The 19110-nt window shown below is 52.9% G+C and overlaps 9 protein-coding genes across 9 annotated transcripts; 6 read left to right on the forward strand and 3 right to left on the reverse strand.

The window, feature by feature from the left end:
• Positions 1-410: 410 nt before the first annotated feature.
• J4E88_000833 (uncharacterized protein) lies at positions 411-1225 on the forward strand (the record flags this gene model as incomplete). Its single annotated transcript, XM_049394506.1, has 2 exons — positions 411-1014; positions 1068-1225. The coding sequence occupies 2 exons, from the start codon at positions 411-413 to the stop codon at positions 1223-1225; spliced, it is 762 nt and encodes a 253-aa protein (XP_049260335.1).
• Positions 1226-6070: 4845 nt separating this feature from the next.
• On the reverse strand, positions 6071-6697 carry J4E88_000834 (uncharacterized protein; the record flags this gene model as incomplete). Its single annotated transcript, XM_049394507.1, has 3 exons — positions 6071-6205; positions 6262-6566; positions 6682-6697. The coding sequence occupies 3 exons, from the start codon at positions 6695-6697 to the stop codon at positions 6071-6073; spliced, it is 456 nt and encodes a 151-aa protein (XP_049260336.1).
• Positions 6698-7337: 640 nt separating this feature from the next.
• Positions 7338-7914, forward strand: J4E88_000835 (uncharacterized protein; the record flags this gene model as incomplete). The annotated part of the gene is made up of 3 exons (XM_049394508.1): positions 7338-7529; positions 7583-7693; positions 7750-7914. 3 exons carry the CDS (start codon positions 7338-7340, stop codon positions 7912-7914), a joined length of 468 nt encoding a protein of 155 aa, XP_049260337.1.
• A 238-nt stretch (positions 7915-8152) lies between these two features.
• On the reverse strand, positions 8153-8966 carry J4E88_000836 (uncharacterized protein; the record flags this gene model as incomplete). Its single annotated transcript, XM_049394509.1, has 2 exons — positions 8153-8864; positions 8917-8966. 2 exons carry the CDS (start codon positions 8964-8966, stop codon positions 8153-8155), a joined length of 762 nt encoding a protein of 253 aa, XP_049260338.1.
• A 422-nt stretch (positions 8967-9388) lies between these two features.
• On the reverse strand, positions 9389-10199 carry J4E88_000837 (uncharacterized protein; the record flags this gene model as incomplete). Its single annotated transcript, XM_049394510.1, has 2 exons — positions 9389-9937; positions 9984-10199. 2 exons carry the CDS (start codon positions 10197-10199, stop codon positions 9389-9391), a joined length of 765 nt encoding a protein of 254 aa, XP_049260339.1.
• Positions 10200-10541: 342 nt separating this feature from the next.
• RNR1 (ribonucleotide-diphosphate reductase subunit rnr1) lies at positions 10542-13387 on the forward strand (the record flags this gene model as incomplete). Its single annotated transcript, XM_049394511.1, has 3 exons — positions 10542-10560; positions 10618-10775; positions 10826-13387. 3 exons carry the CDS (start codon positions 10542-10544, stop codon positions 13385-13387), a joined length of 2739 nt encoding a protein of 912 aa, XP_049260340.1.
• Positions 13388-14022: 635 nt separating this feature from the next.
• Positions 14023-14511, forward strand: J4E88_000839 (uncharacterized protein; the record flags this gene model as incomplete). Its single annotated transcript, XM_049394512.1, has 2 exons — positions 14023-14167; positions 14312-14511. 2 exons carry the CDS (start codon positions 14023-14025, stop codon positions 14509-14511), a joined length of 345 nt encoding a protein of 114 aa, XP_049260341.1.
• Positions 14512-15070: 559 nt separating this feature from the next.
• J4E88_000840 (uncharacterized protein) lies at positions 15071-15801 on the forward strand (the record flags this gene model as incomplete). Its single annotated transcript, XM_049394513.1, has 2 exons — positions 15071-15706; positions 15757-15801. The coding sequence occupies 2 exons, from the start codon at positions 15071-15073 to the stop codon at positions 15799-15801; spliced, it is 681 nt and encodes a 226-aa protein (XP_049260342.1).
• Positions 15802-16464: 663 nt separating this feature from the next.
• J4E88_000841 (uncharacterized protein) lies at positions 16465-18331 on the forward strand (the record flags this gene model as incomplete). The annotated part of the gene is made up of 5 exons (XM_049394514.1): positions 16465-16473; positions 16512-17023; positions 17071-17286; positions 17318-17522; positions 17570-18331. 5 exons carry the CDS (start codon positions 16465-16467, stop codon positions 18329-18331), a joined length of 1704 nt encoding a protein of 567 aa, XP_049260343.1.
• Positions 18332-19110: the final 779 nt, after the last annotated feature.

The raw sequence follows: 19110 nt of genomic DNA on the forward strand, positions 1-19110 counted from the left end.
CGTCCACGGCGGGATGTTGTGCGTCGTCCTTCTGCTTCGAGACGAGAACCACGAGGTGTATGGATGATGCCCGTCGCCGACGGTATGCTCCGGGCAGCAACTACAACGACTGCGTGTGGTGTCTACGGGTAAAGCAGAGTCGGCAATCGCGTTAGGAAGAGTGCATGCGCGCGCGGTGCATCCACGGATGGCGCCATGGGCCCTCGTGCGGCGACGGTGAATTTGTCGGGGGGCGGGATTACCATGATCCGATGGACGGACCCTGACTAAATTATATGGCAATGGTGACGATGCACCAACGGCGGTAGCTTTGGCGAGGTTTTGAGAGTGCGACAACGAGCCTGAGTCGACCACACCGCCCCACGTGAAAGCCGATTCACCTGCCCTGCCCATCTCCGATCGTCCATGCCATGAAGCCACGAGTCGCCCGCCTGTGGCCTGCCACGCTGCCGTTTGGCGGTGCCGCCAGCGGTGCCGCCTCACGCCCATCGGCGCCCTTCCTCCGCAACTTCTTCACCTCTGCCCAACCCGCCGCCCGGCCCAGCCTAGGACGCAAGTCGCTGCACCACGGCGCCCTGCTGCTGTTCCGCTACCAACGATCTGCCCTCGGCCGCCGCTTCCGCTCGCTGCGCTTCAAGAGCGACAAACCGCCCGTCCAGTCGCACAACCCCACGCCACACCTTGGCAGTCCCGAACCTGCGCCCTCGGTATCGCAGCGCCTGAAGAAGCTTTCTCGCGAATATGGCTGGACGGCAGTGGGCGTCTACCTGGGCCTGTCCCTCATCGACTTCCCCCTCTGCTTCATGGCAGTGCGGCTACTGGGCACGGACCGGATAGGCCACTACGAGCATGTGCTGAAAAATGCGCTCTGGAGTGTCGTCCGCCTCGTTATTCCCGACGCTGGCAAGAAGCCAGCAGAGGCCGAAGCCGACGAGACCACGGCCGAGGCCACCGCGAGGGAAGGCTACGTAGAGGCTGGAAAGGCGGTTGGACACGACGGAGGGTCAAACGCATGTACGCAAGACCTCTGCCTCTGGTGCTATATACACTGCTAACAACAACCACAGCCATCTGGTCACAGCTCGGCCTAGCCTACCTCGTCCACAAATCCCTGATCTTCTTCCGCGTGCCACTTACCGCAGCCGTCCTCCCCAAGGTGGTCAAAACTCTAAGAAGCTGGGGCTACAACATCGGCAAGAGAAAGCCCAAGACGCCGCCAGTCTAATTGCCAACAGACTTTCACCCATCCGCCCACGGGCCATCGAAACCACTCCTTGTACATTCATGCATTACGACTTTGTAACAACACACACCTGTAGGATACGCATGTCAGACGAGCACCTCTGTTACATTCTACTAGTAGCGCACCAGCACATCTAGCGTCTCTTGACGTTGACCGCAATGTATATTCTCGGTCTTGCAGCGGCATGTCTTGACAATAGACAGCAATTACCGATACACCCAGATTCCCCTTTCAATATACCTAATTGTACAGCTAATCCCTGTGCCGGTTCTCTTGACCTTGACACCTTCCATCCATTCCCGCGCGTCTACATTCCAATGCCGAGGACGGCATCTCAGGACAAGGAGCGTTTCAGGCCTCCCCCACGATCGCTCGCCAAACCTTGTCGGTCCAGACGAGCCGCGGAGTGCTCTCCGCAGATTGTGCTCAAACCTAGCGCCATGACCCCGCGGCTGGGAATGTTGCTAGAAGAACTTCAATCGTTGGCAAAACCGCGCTTACACAAGGAGCACCCTGTGCCCACGAGGGTACCAGCCGTGCGAACAGCAGCCGTAATGTTATGCACAACATACAAGGCATGCAGGGGAGCGCGGCCTAATCCTCGACCGTACCCATCACGTTGTTGTTGCCGGCCCTGAACGTTGGGAACAGTAGTAGCAATACCAAGCCAAACTACCATCGACTTCGGACCTTCGTCGTATATCGGACTTCTTTTTTTGAGCTTTCCCGGAACGCGGTATCAAGACTGCAAATCTTCGCCCAAGTTGCAGAGTTTTGCCGCATGCGACATGGTGTTCTCATCCGAGCTTTACCCAGTCACCAAGTTCCACCTCGTTGGACTATCCCTTTTGCGCATCGGGCCTTCTTGTGTGGAAAGTTTCCCTACCTTCGGGATTTCCCCTACACTCTAAATCTACTCGCTTACCCAATTCGTACCCTGAAGCCGTTCACACCGATGTATCTTTTAGTCTCGGGGGCATCTTTTCGAAACCTTGCAGACTCCTAATCGATAAACCATGTGAACCATGTGCTGCTCTGGCAGCGATTAGTCTTCTCCATACTTGGCATCCATCATAATCGTACGATGGGCCTCGAGGCTTATATGTACATCAGTCTTATGTGTTGCTCTCGATTCTTCTGAAGCCCAAACTATTGACTTTTTGGACCGAAGGTTGATCAAGATGACCAAATATATGCTCCGGAGCAAAGGCTGCACGCGCGTCGACGCTCATCACATCAAAGTCTTGGATCACGATGTGATGCCAATACGCACACTACGGTAACTTGTTTCCGATGAAACGCGTTACAGGCATCCACTCTGCTTTTTGACAACGATGGCAGCCTCGCTTCCTGCCGCCGACAAGGCATCAGCCGCGAACCTGCAATTGTGACCAACTGCCGAATTGAGGCGTCGCGGAGATGATGTGTCTCAACGGTACAGCAGCATTGACGGGAGCTAAAAGCTTAAAGATGTAGCTAAGCCGTCACATCGCAAGTACGCGGAGAAAGTCCCAAACGGGTAAGCAATGATTCACCTATCGATGATCACTTCGTGGTCGCCGTATACGGGTCAAGACAATGCCGTCGACTATCTACCAGATTGGTAATATACGGAGATGAGATCAGTCATCCAGAGTCAATATGGAATTGCTAAGATAACGTGAGGCGCTCTTGCACGTCCCAGGGTACCCTTTCGAGAAACGCATAAGGCTGATTTCAAGTGCGGCTATGCCTATGATATTCCCCGCGGTCGTCCGTAAATACCGCCAAGGCTTCCCCGTTGTTACAAGGGCAGAGGGTACGCGGTGTCCGTATCATCATGTCGACGGGTAGGGGCACCGGTAGACCCATATAACAACCCGCTCAACACGTCTCGACAGCCGTAGTGCTGCCGGAATCCGACATTCCAGACGCTTCCAAATAGCACAGCATCCTCGTAAAACCAGGCAAGGCAACGTGGTTTAACAAAGACTGTATGAACGCAATGAGACCCGAGTAGCCACATAGTAAGGCAGCCAGGTCAATTAAACGCTCACGGGGTCGTTCTTGGAACATTCTTAGAGGGCTTGTATCGAAGTTGTAGCTGTTCGAGCAAGCGTGACAAATTGGTTCCTGATTCTACAAAGTTGAAGATCGTGAAGTACGGACGAGTACGGGTGAGGTTCGCGGGCGCGTATATCCTGGTGGACCTCAGTCGTTTCAAACTCTGGAAACGACATAAGCACCTAGTTGTAGGCAATGATGCGCGCCATGCCCAGCATACACGACGTACACGCGTCAATCCTGTGCGACGTGCTGCCGAAGAAACTGCGCATCGTGCGCGAGCGTAGCTGTAGAGGAGAGAGAAAAATTCACGGACCGCGATTTTCTTCAAAACCACGCCTGCACGTGTCTGCGCTAAACCCGATGGAACAACCCTGCATGTGCCCCTAACCCCTTTGATCCACAACCAACACGAGCAAGCCTCACCCACGCAACGCAACCACCAACGCGCATCCCCAACACCCACCCTAAATACCTACCCCACATGACTTCCTCCAATCTCGCGCCGCATTCCCTACGATGAAAGATCGCGATCCTCAAATCCCATTGTACACCGGCATACCATGCCCCGCCTTCCGCTGCGCCTCTTCCGCCTGCCGACAACGCGAGCGAAGCGCCGTCGACGCATGTACACCATGTTCTTCCTCGTGTTTGTCGTAGTGGCTTTTGTGCTGCCTTTTTACGTCATCTACAAGCCGCCGAATGCGTTGATACGGTATTTTCAACGGAGGTGGCCGGATGTGCTTTGGCACGTGCCTTTAGCAAAAACAACTGGAGTAGAGAAAACCATTGCTTTGACGATCGACGATGCGCCGTCGGAGTACACGAAAGAGATTCTGCAGGTACTAGAGGAATTCGATGCGCACGCTACGTTCTTTGTCATTGGAGGCCAGGTCCCAGGAAGAGAAGATGCGCTCCAGCGCCTTGTGAAAAGCGGCATGGAACTTGGAAACCACGCCATGCACGACGAGCCATCTCGTTCTCTCAGCCCTGAAACCCTCACCGCAGAAGTAACCCAAGTAGAAGGCTACATCAACGGCACCTACGACGCAGTGGGGAAACCGCATCCGCCACGCTACTTCCGACCTGGCTCTGGTTTCTTCAGCACGAGGATGAGGGCGCAGATTAAGGAGATGGGGTATCAGATGGTGCTGGGTAGTGTGTATCCTCATGATCCGCAGATTGCGTACCCGGGCGTGAATGCGCGGCATGTGCTGAGTATGGTGAGGGAGGGCAGTGTTGTTATTTGTCATGATCGGAGGGGGTGGACGGCGCCAATGTTGAGGAAGGTGTTGCCGGTGTTGAAGAGGAGGGGGTATAGGGTTACGACTGTGTCGGGGTTGTTGGAGGCGGCGGGGAGGGGCTGACGTGTGGAAAAGCAATGAGATTGCAAGATGAGGAAAGGCTGCGGAGGAACATGAGCGGTCGACATCGAGGAGATGGCGATTGTGTGGATCTTGCATTCGTCGTTCAAAACGATAACGCAGCATCGCGGCCGCATCTGGGAGTCTCCTCAGACCTCAGATGATGAGTTCTGGTCGATCGCGTGTCTCCAGAGCTGCTTCACGCTGAAACCATAGCGCAGACTGCCACAAAACATCGCTCTTCTCAGTGTTACAAGCAGGATCAATTCCGAAGACCTCATTACCGGCTATCCACGCACCAGGAGAACACCCAGCCATTGCAATATTGGCACAACGGATCCTACGTTAAAAGAATCGGTAGTCACACGGGTAGCAAGTCGACAGAAGCAGTACATCATCCCTAGGGAATGATCATCATCTACAAAAGCTTTGTTCCATCTCTGTGATCTTGTATTGACCAAGAGTTTTTGAAGTAGATACCAACTTTTCGTAATATAACACAGCCCTTTCTTCGTTCGTGTTCAGCAAGCAGAGTTTATTCTAGAACTAGAGTAAAACATTTAGTCACCCGTCAGACTCGTGAAACTACCGCAGACATCGGAACCCTCTTACTAGCCGTGTTTACATTCCACCCATCTTAGCTACAATCCTTTTCTTAGTACTGGTAGAGGCATTCATCAAACTCCGCTCACAATATGCCGATACCCACGCATACATACACATTCTCCTATGTGCAATCTACAGCTGCGGTCTTAAAAAACAATCCTAGGTCGTCTTTGCAGCTGTAGGCAGCGAAACATATCTAGGTGAGGTATTCGGGAAGACTTCCAGGTAACTTATGGCACGAAGTTGTTCAACGTCATAGTTGTCATGCTTCGACATCACCATCACCATCACGATTTCGCAGCAAGACAAAAGTCAATGTCGTCAATGTCATGTAAAGCAAATTGGGATAGAGTGTTTGCATAACAGCTCCTCTTTGGTCACTAAGACTTTTGATTCTGTCCTCATGTGATGCGAGAATATGGGAATGACGAAGGTTGTGCTAGAATGTATCAAAATCTCCATGCACACTGCGAGTTGAAAAGAAAGACACATGGCACCTCCAAGAATGAGACCGAGCAATATTCGCATGTCAGGAAAGGCGTCTTATATTGCTAAGAGTCAATGACATTATTTCATGGATTTATGACGTTAAGCACCTTGATGAAAACACGAACAAGACAACATCACAATTGCACGATGAAGACAAATGCATGAATTATTTCCTTCATTGAGGTATATTACATCGTAAGAAGCAAGCCCTTTATCAAGCTTTTTGCTAGCTCATATCATCTGCATCATTCGCTGACTGTAGCATCAATCTAAACCGCCAAAGATGAGAATCCCTAAACTCCTCTGCCGTTATGGGGCGAGACGCTTAGTCGAAGGGGTTGGTGCGGGTTCCCCAGTAGGTGAGGAACATGCTGAGACCAACGGTCTCGAGGACGCGGGCAAGAGCACCAATGGCGATGGTGTCCATGGGGCGCTTCTCGGTGACGACCTGGGAGACAATCTGTGCACGTGTTAGAGTATGTTCATGTAATTTGGTTGACACGTGGGATGACGTACGGAGGGAGCGGCGGAGGCGAAGAAGATCAGGGAGCCGAGGTAAGCAGCACCCTTGTAGGTGAGAGTTCCGGTAGCGTTGATCAGAGCACCGACACCGTAGGCCTGGATACCAGAGCCGAGGACGGAGCTACCCCATGATGCGGCGGCGGTAGCGGCCTCCTTGCTGTGGAAGTACTCCTCCTTGGAGTTGGCCTGCTGTGCGCGGCGGTATGCGTCACCGAAGACGGGACCGAGGACAGCGAGGGAGACGGCGTGGTTGAAGGCCGTGCCGAGAGCAATGGCAGAGGGCTTGACGGGAGGGAGGTCTGAGATGAATTGTTAGTCAGATTCTTCAATTGCGATGCGGAAGCTGCAATCTATCGCGCAATTGCTCGTGCAAGTGCGGGCAGCAGCTACAACATGGAGTGAGTGTTTGCTTACAGTGGAGGGAGGCCATTGTGATGGTAGTGTGTGGTTTGGGATGAGGTTAAGGGGGAGAGTAAAGTGAGTTTGCTTGTGGTGATGGTTTGCAGGAGACCAGGAAGACGAGCTCTTTTGTAGTCGCAGCCGCAGCGAGGGCCTGCACCTGACATTCGTATGACGTAGATGCCAAGGCCCCACTCAATCGTGGACAATCGAGCCAGAACCTGGCTCAGCCCGTCCCAATTGATGCAAGTCCCATCCACTTGCCCTCGTGCGGGCCTGGACTGTACGCCATAGCAACTTTAGCATGGCGACAGCACGGCCAAAGACTGGCTTTTCGACTTTCGACGTGCTTCCTTCGCGCGTCTCTCACTCAGGTACGTCACTTGGGAAGTGGAGTGAGCAGGGAGCTCGGACCCACTACCCCATCTGCCAGCAATTTGCGGCTGCGGGTTGTGTGCTTCCAGGATTTAGCGCTCGCATCCCCCTCGGTACGTCGACAGGTACACCTTGCCTTTGCGTCGGGGAGGGGGATGATTTTCCCTCTATCCTTGTCGCACCTCTGCCAATGCGCTTCCGCTGCAGTCTTGCAGCAAAGTGCGCGCATAGATTTGCTTTTGAATTGAACCACTGCCAACTTCACGCGCTCCACGGAGCTATCTCCTAGCGGCATGATGATACCCAAGAAGGCCTTCGGGCTCGTTGTTTGCCTGCTTCTCGCTACAGGCCTCATACTTTTCTCGCGGACGGTGGGACATTCGCTCGCCGAGTACTTCTTCGGGCCGTATGGGCCAGTCATACCCTACACCACGCATATCGTGTTGTTCCAGTTCAAAGATGGCACCAGCAAGTTCGCTGTCAAGGAGGTTAGGCGCGCGCAAGACCCACGCTGATGAGCGACGCTGAGACCACTTCTTAGGTGATTGCGCAATTCTTTGGGCTGAAGAAAACATGCATACATCCGACTACGCTCAGGCCGTACATTGTTTCGATCTCGGGAGGGAAGGATATCTCGACTGAGAATCTGCAGGTATTCAGCGCCGATCGAAGTTTAGAGATAGTCAACCATCTGACCTTCTCAAACAGAACGGCATCAGCCACGCTTTTGTCCTGCAGTTCCACTCCATCGAAGACCGTGATTACTATGTTAATGACGATCCAGTCCACAAGACGTTCAAGGAGGCAGCAGTATCGGCACTCGAGAAGGCAATTGTCGTCGACTATCAAAATGGGGTTTTTACAAGTGTATAATTATAAGAAAAGCAGTCTATTGCATTCGAAAGCGCAACGCGCCCGAATACCCTCGCCAAAGAAGCCTTTCCTTCGTCGCTGTTCCATTACCCGCCAGTCAGAAATACAGAATAGCCAATCAACTCCGATACTCCAAGTTATTACTCTCGCCGATTAGACCCCCACGCCATAAAACACCTTGCAACTCCAGCTCATTCGATCGTCGTTTCCAGGAACACACCAAAGCTTCTCTAGATCCTCAATCCTCCATCATCTCTCTCGCCTGTTCCTCCCTCTCCCGCCTGTTCTCGCATATTTGCCTCTCTTCTCTCGTTGCATGACCATGATAGTGGCACAACTCAGGTTCTCTCATGTCTTCGAGACCACCATCGCGAAACTCGGACATATGTCTCATAAGCCGTGCTATGAAAGGAAGCGGCAAATTCTGGATCTGGTCATCCTTCCAACATTCACTGTTACCGTGGTAGCAGAAGCCGTCGACAATCATGTGAAGAAGCGGATCCTCGTCGTTCAAGTTCTTGACCGCGTAGGCAACGTCGTTTAGATCCGGCAGTTTATACGCAGTTGCATCGCCGAGATGCTCGAAGAGCGCATCCAGGCAATCTCGCTTCAGCTTAGGGACGTTGTACTTGTCGGAGAACACGTAGAGTTTCATCAGCCTAGCGGATTGGAAGTATGGGTAGTCGTCTTGGGTGCCCAGGTAGAGCGCGAGTAGTCGGGGAGAGTCCGCCTGCGTAGGAAAGCGTTGATGATACAGCCAGTGTACGAAGAGCTCGAAGATATTCGCTCCAGTGTCGGGCAGTGTGACAACTTTGTCTTTGGCTTCTTTGAAGGGACCATTCAGGGCAGCGAGGAAGAAGGGCGAGTAGTAGACGATACGGTTCAGCTGCACAGTAAAGCGTTTTGCCTTGGGTCCAACAACGATCTCAGCCATGGCGGTGTTAGGTGTTCTATCGAGGTTAGTATCTTGGGTAGTACTGGGACTCGGGTATAATGACTTACGATATTCGGGGTTGAGTCTGCGCTCGCTGTTGCTGGTTGGTGGACGACATTTCGCTACTGAGCAGATGGTATATAGAGGATAAAGGAGGGAGGGAGGCAGACAAGCGCGCGAAAGTCGACTTTATATACACCTAGGCAGCCTCATCTTGGGGTCGATATCGTGGTCACTGCGGCGTTAAACCCAGTGAGGGGATCCTTCACTACGACATATCAGACTTCGCGATCTGGGTCACCTCGACATCTCGAGCGCGTATACGAGCAAATTACAAACGGGGTGAGGCAGTTGCACTGAGTTTTCTAAGGGACTCTGATCACCCGCCCTAGTTTAAAGACGTACGTTGCGTCACAAAGCTTGCTCGAAAGTCGCTTGATCAATCCGCGTGGACGTGGTATTGAACATCTGTTTGTTGTACATTTACACATTTGCTACAGAGGCTTCGCGGGGCGGCGCCCTCGCTTTCAAAGTGACATCTCACGCCTTGACCTTCTTCATCTTCTCCATCTTCTCCTTATGCGCCCTTGTGCGCTCCTCCTTCTCTTGCTGTAACCTTCGGCTCCTTTCTACCATGTACTTCTGCTTTGCTGGTCCAACGACCTTGTTCGGGGCCTTGCCCATATCCACCTCCTCAGGGTAATGCATGGTCCTCTTCATCTCAATCTCTGGGTACACCTTCTTAGGCGCGGGTAATGTCCTCTTGTCCAGACCTGTGGAGTGTAGTATCCGTAACCTCTCAACCATATCCCGCAAGCCATCTACACCGTCCTTGCGGAATTGTGTAACCTTCTTGACGTGCGTTGTGATTCCTGGTGTCAGACCTAGGTTTGCTGGTCTCCTTGCTAGTGTCTTTGCGGTCATGGCGAAGCGCATGTCTCGTGGTCCGTCTACGAGTTCGAGGATGGCGGATTCGGCTTGGTCTTCTTTCATGGGCTCGACGCGGAGTACTCGGGTGTAGCCGCCGGGTCTGGATTCGTAGCGCTCTCTTATGGGGCCGAATAGCTTGGGTACCATTTCATTTGGTTCCTGATATTATCAGTGCGCGCTCTGGACATGCCATTGGGGCTCGTACATAGAAGATCTGTGTCGCTCTCCGCCGTGTCGCCTCAGTGTTCTTCTTTCCGAGGGTAATCAGCTTCTCCGCTAACCGCTGTGCCTCCTTCGCCTTGTGCCATGTTGTCGCTATGGTTTCGTGCTTGAAGAGCGATGTGACGAGGTTCCGCAGGAGCGCTTGACGATGCGACGACGACCGGCTGAGGTGGCGATATTTCATGTGACCGCCTGCCATGACGGGCAATTGGTTCTGTATAGGCCGGAAGGGGCGTGGAGGGTCTTGAAGTTGCTGCACTACCTCAACCTCTTGCACGCCGCGATACTGTCGCCCGCGAAAAGTTCGGGCATCGGCGGTCGCTTCCCCGACTCCACATCCCTGCCACGCCTGCTCTGCTTATGCAAGCAGCCACTTTAGCACTAAACGGATCCGTGACCCAAGCAACGCGACGGGACGCGTTTCTTCTCTTTACGCGTTATAAGTGTCCCTGCGTCCACCCACCCCTCACTCCTGCACTCTCCTCAGTACACCCTCTTCACGATACCCACACAGATACCCCCACTACTTTTCTAATTCAACATGTTCGTCCTCAAGCGTGGTATGTACTGCTTTGCCTTCACCGCCTCAAATCTTCACCACTAACGATTGACTCCAGATGGACGCAAGGAACGCGTGCAGTTCGACAAGATCACAGCACGAGTCTCAAGGCTGTGTTACGGCCTCGACCCAGACCATGTTGACCCCGCCGCCATCACCATGAAGGTCATTTCTGGTGTCTACCAGGGTGTCAACACCGTCCAACTAGACGACTTGGTACGGCTCTCGATGAGTTCAATGTCTTTCCAGTGGCTAACAGACGACAGGCCGCCGAGACTGCCGCATACATGACCACCACACATCCCGACTACGCCATCCTCGCTGCGCGTATTGCCGTATCAAATCTTCACAAACAGACACAGAAGCAATTCTCTGTAGTTGTAGAAGAGCTGTACAACTATGTCAACCCCAAGAACAACACCCGCCAACCCATGATCTCTGATTACATCTACAAGATCATCATGGACAACGCCGACGAGCTCAACTCGGCTATAGTCTACGACCGCGACTTCAACTACCAGTTCTTCGGCTTCAAGACGCTTGAGCGCTCATATCTCCTCCGCATCAACGGCAAGGTCGCCGAGCGCCCACAACACATGCTTATGCGTGTCGCTGTCGGTATTCACGGAGCCGACATTGAGAAGGCCATCGAGACCTACGACTACATGTCTCAAAAGTACTTCACACACGCCTCGCCGACACTGTTCAACGCGGGTACACCATCGCCACAAATGTCGTCATGCTTCCTCATCGACATGAAGGAGGACAGCATTGACGGTATCTACGACACACTCAAGACATGTGCGTTGATCTCCAAGACTGCCGGCGGTATTGGTCTCAACGTCCACCGCATTCGTGCTACTGGCTCATACATTGGTGGCACCAACGGAACATCCAACGGTCTCATCCCTATGCTCCGTGTGTACAACAACACTGCTCGCTATGTCGACCAAGGTGGCAACAAGCGTCCCGGTGCTTTCGCCATCTACCTCGAGCCGTGGCACGCCGACGTCTTCGGCTTCCTCGACCTGCGCAAGAACCACGGCAAAGAGGAGGTCCGTGCTCGTGACCTTTTCTACGCTCTATGGATTCCCGACCTGTTCATGAAGCGTGTCCAAGACAATGGAAACTGGACACTCATGTGCCCCAACGAGTGCCCCGGTCTTGCCGATGTCTATGGTGATGAGTTTGAGGCTCTGTACGAGAGCTACGAGAAGCAGAACAAGGGTCGTGAGACTGTCCGCGCCCAGAAGCTCTGGTACGCCATCCTTGAGGCTCAGACCGAGACTGGTAATCCCTTCATGCTTTACAAGGATGCTTGCAACCGCAAGAGCAACCAGAAGAACCTCGGTACCATCCGCAGCTCCAACCTGTGCACCGAAATCGTCGAGTACACTGCTCCTGATGAGGTTGCCGTCTGCAACTTGGCTTCTCTTGCCCTGCCTTCCTTCGTCGACTACAAGCGTGGCGAGTTTGACTTCAAGAAGCTCCACGAAGTCACACAAGTCGTCACCCGCAACCTGAACAAGATCATCGAGGTCAACCACTACCCAGTCGAAGAGGCACGCCGCAGCAACTTCCGCCACCGACCCATCGGTATGGGTGTTCAGGGTCTCGCTGATGCCTTCCTTGCCCTCCGCATGCCTTTCGAGTCTAATGAAGCGAGAAAGCTCAATATTCAGATCTTCGAGACCATCTACCACGCTGCTCTCACTTCCTCATGCGATATTGCAAAGGAACTTGGTCCCTACGAGACCTACCCGGGATCTCCCGTCTCTCAGGGTCAACTGCAGTATGACATGTGGGGTGTCGAACCTACGGACCTTTGGGACTGGGCTGCCTTGAAGGCAAAGATCGCTGAGCACGGTGTACGCAACTCCTTGCTCATTGCGCCTATGCCAACTGCGTCTACATCACAGATTCTGGGCAATAACGAGTGCTTCGAGCCATACACATCCAACATCTACTCTCGCCGTGTGCTTGCGGGTGAGTTCCAGGTCGTCAACCCATGGTTGCTCAAGGATCTCGTCGACATGGGCCTCTGGTCTGAGAACATGAAGAACCGTATCATCGCTGATGGCGGTTCCATTGCCAGGATTCCAAACATCCCCGAGGAGACCAAGACGCTCTACAAGACCGTGTGGGAGATCTCGCAGAAGAGGATCATTGAGATGGCCGCTGACCGTGGTGCATTCATTGACCAGTCCCAATCTCTCAACATCCACATGAAGGAGCCTACCATGGGTAAGATCACTTCCATGCACTTCGCTGGCTGGAAGGCTGGTCTCAAGACTGGCATGTACTACCTCCGCACCATGGCTGCTTCAGCACCTATCCAGTTCACTGTCGACCAAGAAGCCCTCAACGTCGTAGACACCAACGTTGCTCGTGCTCTGCCCAAGGTACGAAAGCAACCGGGCTTCCAGCCTGAGGCTATCCGACACTCACCTGTCACTGCTTCGCAAACCCCATCTTCGGCACCTCGTCCAATGTATGCCACCAAGCCCACCAACGGCGAGGAGAAGAAGGAGGAGGAAAACGGTGTTCCCACCCCAGATGCTACCCCAGATGCTACTCCAACGCCTGTCACGGAGACCCGCAACGCTCTCGCAAGCAAGCCTTTCAAGGCCGATGTGGAGGAGGGCGCGAGCCCAAAGATGGTAGCTGCTGATGCAGCCGTCAAGCCGGACGAGGAGATCACCAGGAAGGACAAACAAGACGAGGACTCCAAGGATGACAGCGAGGACCGGGATGGTGACATCTATGCTGAAGCCGCCCTTGCTTGCTCGATAGAGAACCCCGAGTCCTGCGTCATGTGCAGTGGTTAAGCACTGCAATGCACATTTGTAGGATGGGTTTAGGTAAGAGCAGCGCTCTGACGCATATGGTCTTTTCGATTGTTTTCGGCGTTGGTGGTCTTTCCGCGTAGGCACGCTTGGATTAACGCAAGGAGGTATGAGCTCATGAGTTGGATGTGTTTATTGTCAAACCATAATGTATGTAGCGAACACAACGTTCTTTGGAACACGATTTTTCCATACATGCACATGTGTCTGTCCACCGTGATGTCCTCGATCTCCCCACGCTCCAACACTAGCGTGACACGTTCCGAAAGCCGCGGCTTAATTCCGAACAGGAAGCTACATCTTCCCCACATTGCGCCCTACAACAGTACAACCAACACGCGCCCTTGGAAGTACATACTACTCGGCGTACTTCTATAGACACATTTGAAGTACTGCATACCGTACGTATCTTTCTCCACTCAATTCCCTCTACCAAGAAGCTAACACGCGCACCTTCTCGTAGCTCTCCCAAGCTCAAGCTCTCACAGCCGCAGCCCCACACGCCCGCCTACTTGCTACGACACATACATATGTTTGCCCTCCGCACCTTCCGTCCCGTCATCGCATCTTCCCTCGCAACATCATCGAGATACGCACCGCTGTTCCAACACCGCACAATGGCATCGTCTACCAACGCTCCACTACAAGAATGGCTCATCATCGTGCCTGACCACAAGGACGCGTTGCAGAAACGTATTGCGAGTCGTCCGAAACATCTCGAGGGGTTGAAGGCGGATAGGGAGGATATGTGGCTGTGGGGTGGTATGTTTAGACCCGTTCTTGTCTTTGTAGAAGTGGCAGGTCAATGTGGCATGACAAGTTTACTTGCCTCGCGTTGGATACCCCACACTCATGTGGCAGTATTGCGTAGAACAAGAGGATAAGGCTAATGAGACATTTCTACAGGAGCCATGCTCGAAGAGCCCATCAAAGAAGGCGACACGGGCCCACCCAAGATGAAGGGCTCGGCGTGCCTTATTGGTGCTAAGACGAGGGAGGAGGTTGTGGAGCGGTTGAAGCAGGATGTTTATGTCAAGGAGGGTGTGTGGAATTTGGAGGATGTGCAGATTATTCCGTTTAAGAGTGCGGTTAGGAAGGCGTTGTAGGAGTGTGTTAGAGACGAGAGTGCAGGAAGGAGGTCATGGTCATGACCTCTGCCAATCGCAGTTGCGCATTCCACCGCTAGCCGCCAAGCTGATCTTTCTCTATGCACTTCTCAAGACTCTCAAGTCACGACACTACGACTATGCCAGTTGCGCGTTCGCAGTGCCATGTGATCTCATCCAATCATTCCTCGCACCGTATTCCGTCCTTTGCATACACGTCTCATCCCACATGTATTGGCCATGCAGCTCGGTGGCGTTGTGTAACACGAGCCTCCAATGATACATCTCTTCTGTTCGTTTGGCGCTGAACAGCAAACACATCGCTGCACGACTCCGCACTGATAGCCGGTCCTGCATGTGTCATTGGACATCATGCGCGGGTTAATGTAATGGATGCGCAGTGTGTGGAAGCGACATGGAGGTGTCAGCCTACTTCAATTCTCGACCCAAGGCATAGGATCTCCTTTCTCAACTACCTCACTTCGACGCCCACCTTTCCAATCAACTTGCTTGTTAAACATATTTTCATTCCTCTCGCTACACATTTTCAAGACCAGTCATGGTACCCATTGTTCATATCATCGATCCGGATCCGGATACAGTCATTGTGCTCAAGAATCCGTGTACGATCTTCGCGCGCTGGAAGCCGGAACTAGGACAGCAGCCAAACGATGCCGACGACTGGGGTTCAACTGCAAGGAGGATTATCAAGAAAACGAAGAAGAAGGGGAAGAAGGGTTCGACACCTGCTCCATCCCTACCTCCTGAACTTCTGTCCGCCGAGATCCCTGAAGACAGCAGTATGCTTCCTTTGGATAACGGGTCTACCGCGCCTGCGGAGGCTTCATCTGCCACGCAGCACACGCCGCCATCAACTGCACCGGAAGAGCCTGGAGAGCTTGAAGAGCAGTCCATACACTACCATGTGTCCTCGCGTCACTTGATGCTCGCATCCTCCACATTCAAGCGGATGTTGGCACAAGACGGCTTCGCCGAATCCGTACGCAACGAAGCCGATGGCCTTTACCACATAGCGGCTAGCGATTGGGACCCCGAAGCATTCCTCATTGTCTTGCGGATTATCCATGGACGCAACAAACAGGTTCCACGTGACATATCGCTCGAAATGATGGCTAAAATCGCTGTTCTGGAGGACTACTACAACTTCGGAGAATCTCTCTGCCTGTTCACTGAAGTATGGGTCGAAAATCTCAGACAGACTCCTATACCTGCGACATATCGCAGAAACCTGGTGTTATGGGTTTGGGTCGCATGGGTTTTCAATCTTGAAGAACAATTTACTCAGGCCACCACCGTTGTTATCAGGGAGAGTACCGGATCTGTGCAAACCTTGAATCTTCCTATTCCTACGATAGTATCAGGTACGTGTGTTCGACTGTCAACGACAATATGATGTCTTATGCAGTACAGATGAACTCGACTGTAAGCGATATCAAGCAATTGAATCTGTCGTCGCAGAGCTCTACCAGCACCTTGACAAGTATCGTCGGACCGACTATGCTTGTCCGTCCAATTCTGTTTTGTCATTCGAGTGCGGATCATTCTTTCTCGGAAGCATGATGAAGGAAATGAGTCGTCTAGGTTTATATGAGACTCGACCCGAGGTGCCATTCCCCGATCTCAGCTTTTCTGCACTTTGTGGGCAGGTGCAAGGCATGCAATCCCCTTCTTGGATCCACGAAGCATTTCACGGCCATGATTGTTCCCTCGGGATGGTAACGGAGACCCTCATAAAAGATGTGTCAAAAACAGTTGTAGGGTTGAGCTTGAGCGAACTCAAACATAGATAGAACGACTATGTAGTGCAGCGCAAAGCCGAGAAGATGTACAAAGATGATGTTGTATTGCTCAGCCAAATCCACCCCACAATTCTCGCCGGAAGTGACGATGGGCACTAGGCCATATACGACCTAGTGGCGAAACAGGGGTCCAATGTCCGATGTCAGAAGTCGGGAATGACATGTCGACGATCATTCAAGCTGCAAACCTCCCTGAACTTCGACAATGCCACGATGAGCGAAAGCCAGAAGCTCCTGCATGAGCATCCTTCCGACAGCGACTCAGAACCCGAACACGAGCGCAAACCAAGTCCGCGACACCTGTCTCCATCGCCCTCGTCATCGCGAACCACCTCCGTGTCTCCAGCACCACCCGGGTCACGCCCGAATGGCAACATTAAGCGGCAGTCGTCGTTCGCACAAGCCCGGCCCGATGGCGCACCGAGAACGCCCAATCGGGTGCGCTTCGAGGAACCCAGGAGGAGCATGAATGGAGACAACAATGGCGGCGACTGGCTCGAGCTGGATGGGGACGACTACTTGGATGGCGGCGATGGGCGAGAAAGAACGCAGCGACTTCCTCTGCTTACTGGAATCGAGGCGCCAAGCGTCACAGTTGCCGAAGAATCCTTCAATCCGGAAGACCATCTCGAGAATGCGCGACCACGGAGCGGCATGCGGAGCGCGTTCATGAATATGGCAAACAGTATAATGTATGTCAAACAACACGAATACACTGAGGGGAGCTGACGTAAGACAGAGGAGCTGGTATCATCGGCCAACCGTACGCTGTTCGCAACGCAGGCCTCGTAACAGGCACCGCCCTCCTCATCGGCCTTACCATCGTAGTAGACTGGACCATACGACTCATCGTCATAAACTCTAAGCTCAGCGGCACCGACTCGTTTCAAGCCACGGTGCAACACTGCTTCGGCAAATCGGGGTTGATAGCGATATCTCTCGCGCAATGGCTCTTGTATGTTCACCCTACGACTTGTGGCAGCAAGGGTATTGACAGCATACAGCGCTTTTGGTGGCATGGTCGCGTTCTGCGTCGTAGTCGGAGATACAATACCAAGGGTCTTGGATTCGATGTTCCCTTCTTTAGCAGATATGCCGTTTCTCTGGCTATTAACTAACAGACGGGCCATCATGATCTTGCTTATTCTTGGCATATCATTTCCGCTGTCGCTCTATAGGGATATATCCAAGGTAAGGAATCCGCGGTTCCGCCTCATATCTGCGCTGACAATTCGTAGCTGGCGAAAGCAAGTGGTCTAGCACTGGTCAGCATGACCATCATCATAGTGACCGTAGTCACGCAAGCCTTCCGCGTACCCGCCGAATTGAAGGGCCAACTCCGTGGCAACCTCATTATCCGCCCTGGCATCTTCGAAGCAATCGGCGTGATCGCTTTCGCCTTCGTCTGCCACCACAACAGCCTCCTCATCTACGGCTCCCTCCGCAAACCCACCATCGATCGATTTACACGCGTTACACACTACAGCACCAGTATATCTCTGGTCGCATGTCTTGTCATGGCTCTAACAGGCTACTTGACCTTCGGAGACAAAACCCTCGGCAACGTGCTGAATAACTTTCCGAATGATAACCTCATGGTCAATATTGCGCGACTGTGTTTCGGCCTCAACATGCTTACTACGCTTCCTCTCGAAGCCTTTGTATGTCGAGAAGTCATGACCAACTATTGGTTTCCAGACGAGCCGTACCACCCGAACCGCCATCTTATCTTCACGACCTCGCTCGTCGTCTCCGCCCTCACACTGTCCCTCCTCACCTGCGATCTCGGTATAGTGTTCGAGTTGTTCGGCGCAACATCTGCGTGCGCATTAGCCTTCATCCTGCCGCCTCTTTGCTACATGAAGCTGAGCCAAAGAAGCTGGAAGACGTACTTGGCTGGGGCTGTCGCGGCATTTGGAGGTATCGTTATGGTCATCAGCATCATTAAGACGACGAGCAAAACGATGATGGGTAACAGTGAAGGGGCCAAATGTAGTTGATCTATATTGTATCATATATATAGCGAGCATTGGGTGGCGTTTTGGTATACACGTTGCATGTGCATGGCGTAGAAGGCCGGTGGGGTTCACCGACCTTGTTAGACAGAATCTTGGAATACATTGTGATCACTTGCTGCCAACGAGCACATGGATTGTCGTATCGCCGAAATAAGGCTTGACGAAGACTATTCTCGTCTTCCTCGGTTCAATCGGCACCAGATTTCTTGAAGTTGGAGTCTCTTTAAGCTCACTAGCTTTCCTCAAGTCCGGTACACCAAGTGCCTCCGGCACCAGATCCGGCGCAGGACGCGTACTCACAGACCCACAACAAACTTCAACACCACGCTAAGCATCAATTCACAATATCGCGATGAACGTTTCGCGATGACCGTTTTTTCTGGTCCCCAATTCATCCCGTAGATTAGCGATGACGATGCGGCTGCTTTCTGTGATGTTGGAGGCGCAGATCACCCCCTGCTTTGGGGCATTGACGTCACGCAATGCAGGTTCCCGAACCCTGCTTTCGCGACGTTGACGGACAGCTGGGAAGACACGACGAAGGAGCGCTATGACAGGGAGGACTTCACATATAAGACCCGGCATGTGCGTTCCGAATCTTCAACTCTAAATCTCCAAACTTTATCATCTCCACCGTCTAGCCAAGCACGCATCTCGCAGTCCAAATCTCCTGTCGATTATCTTGAAGCTTCTCAAAGCTCCTAAACAAGACCACGAAACATGCCTCTCTTCGGATCCAAGCGGGAGCCCAGCCCCCCTCC

Source organism: Alternaria novae-zelandiae (genome assembly GCF_023758075.1).
Source record: "Alternaria novae-zelandiae strain BMP 2774 chromosome Unknown scaffold_1, whole genome shotgun sequence".
In the NCBI taxonomy this organism is placed as follows: Eukaryota; Fungi; Ascomycota; class Dothideomycetes; order Pleosporales; family Pleosporaceae; genus Alternaria; species Alternaria novae-zelandiae.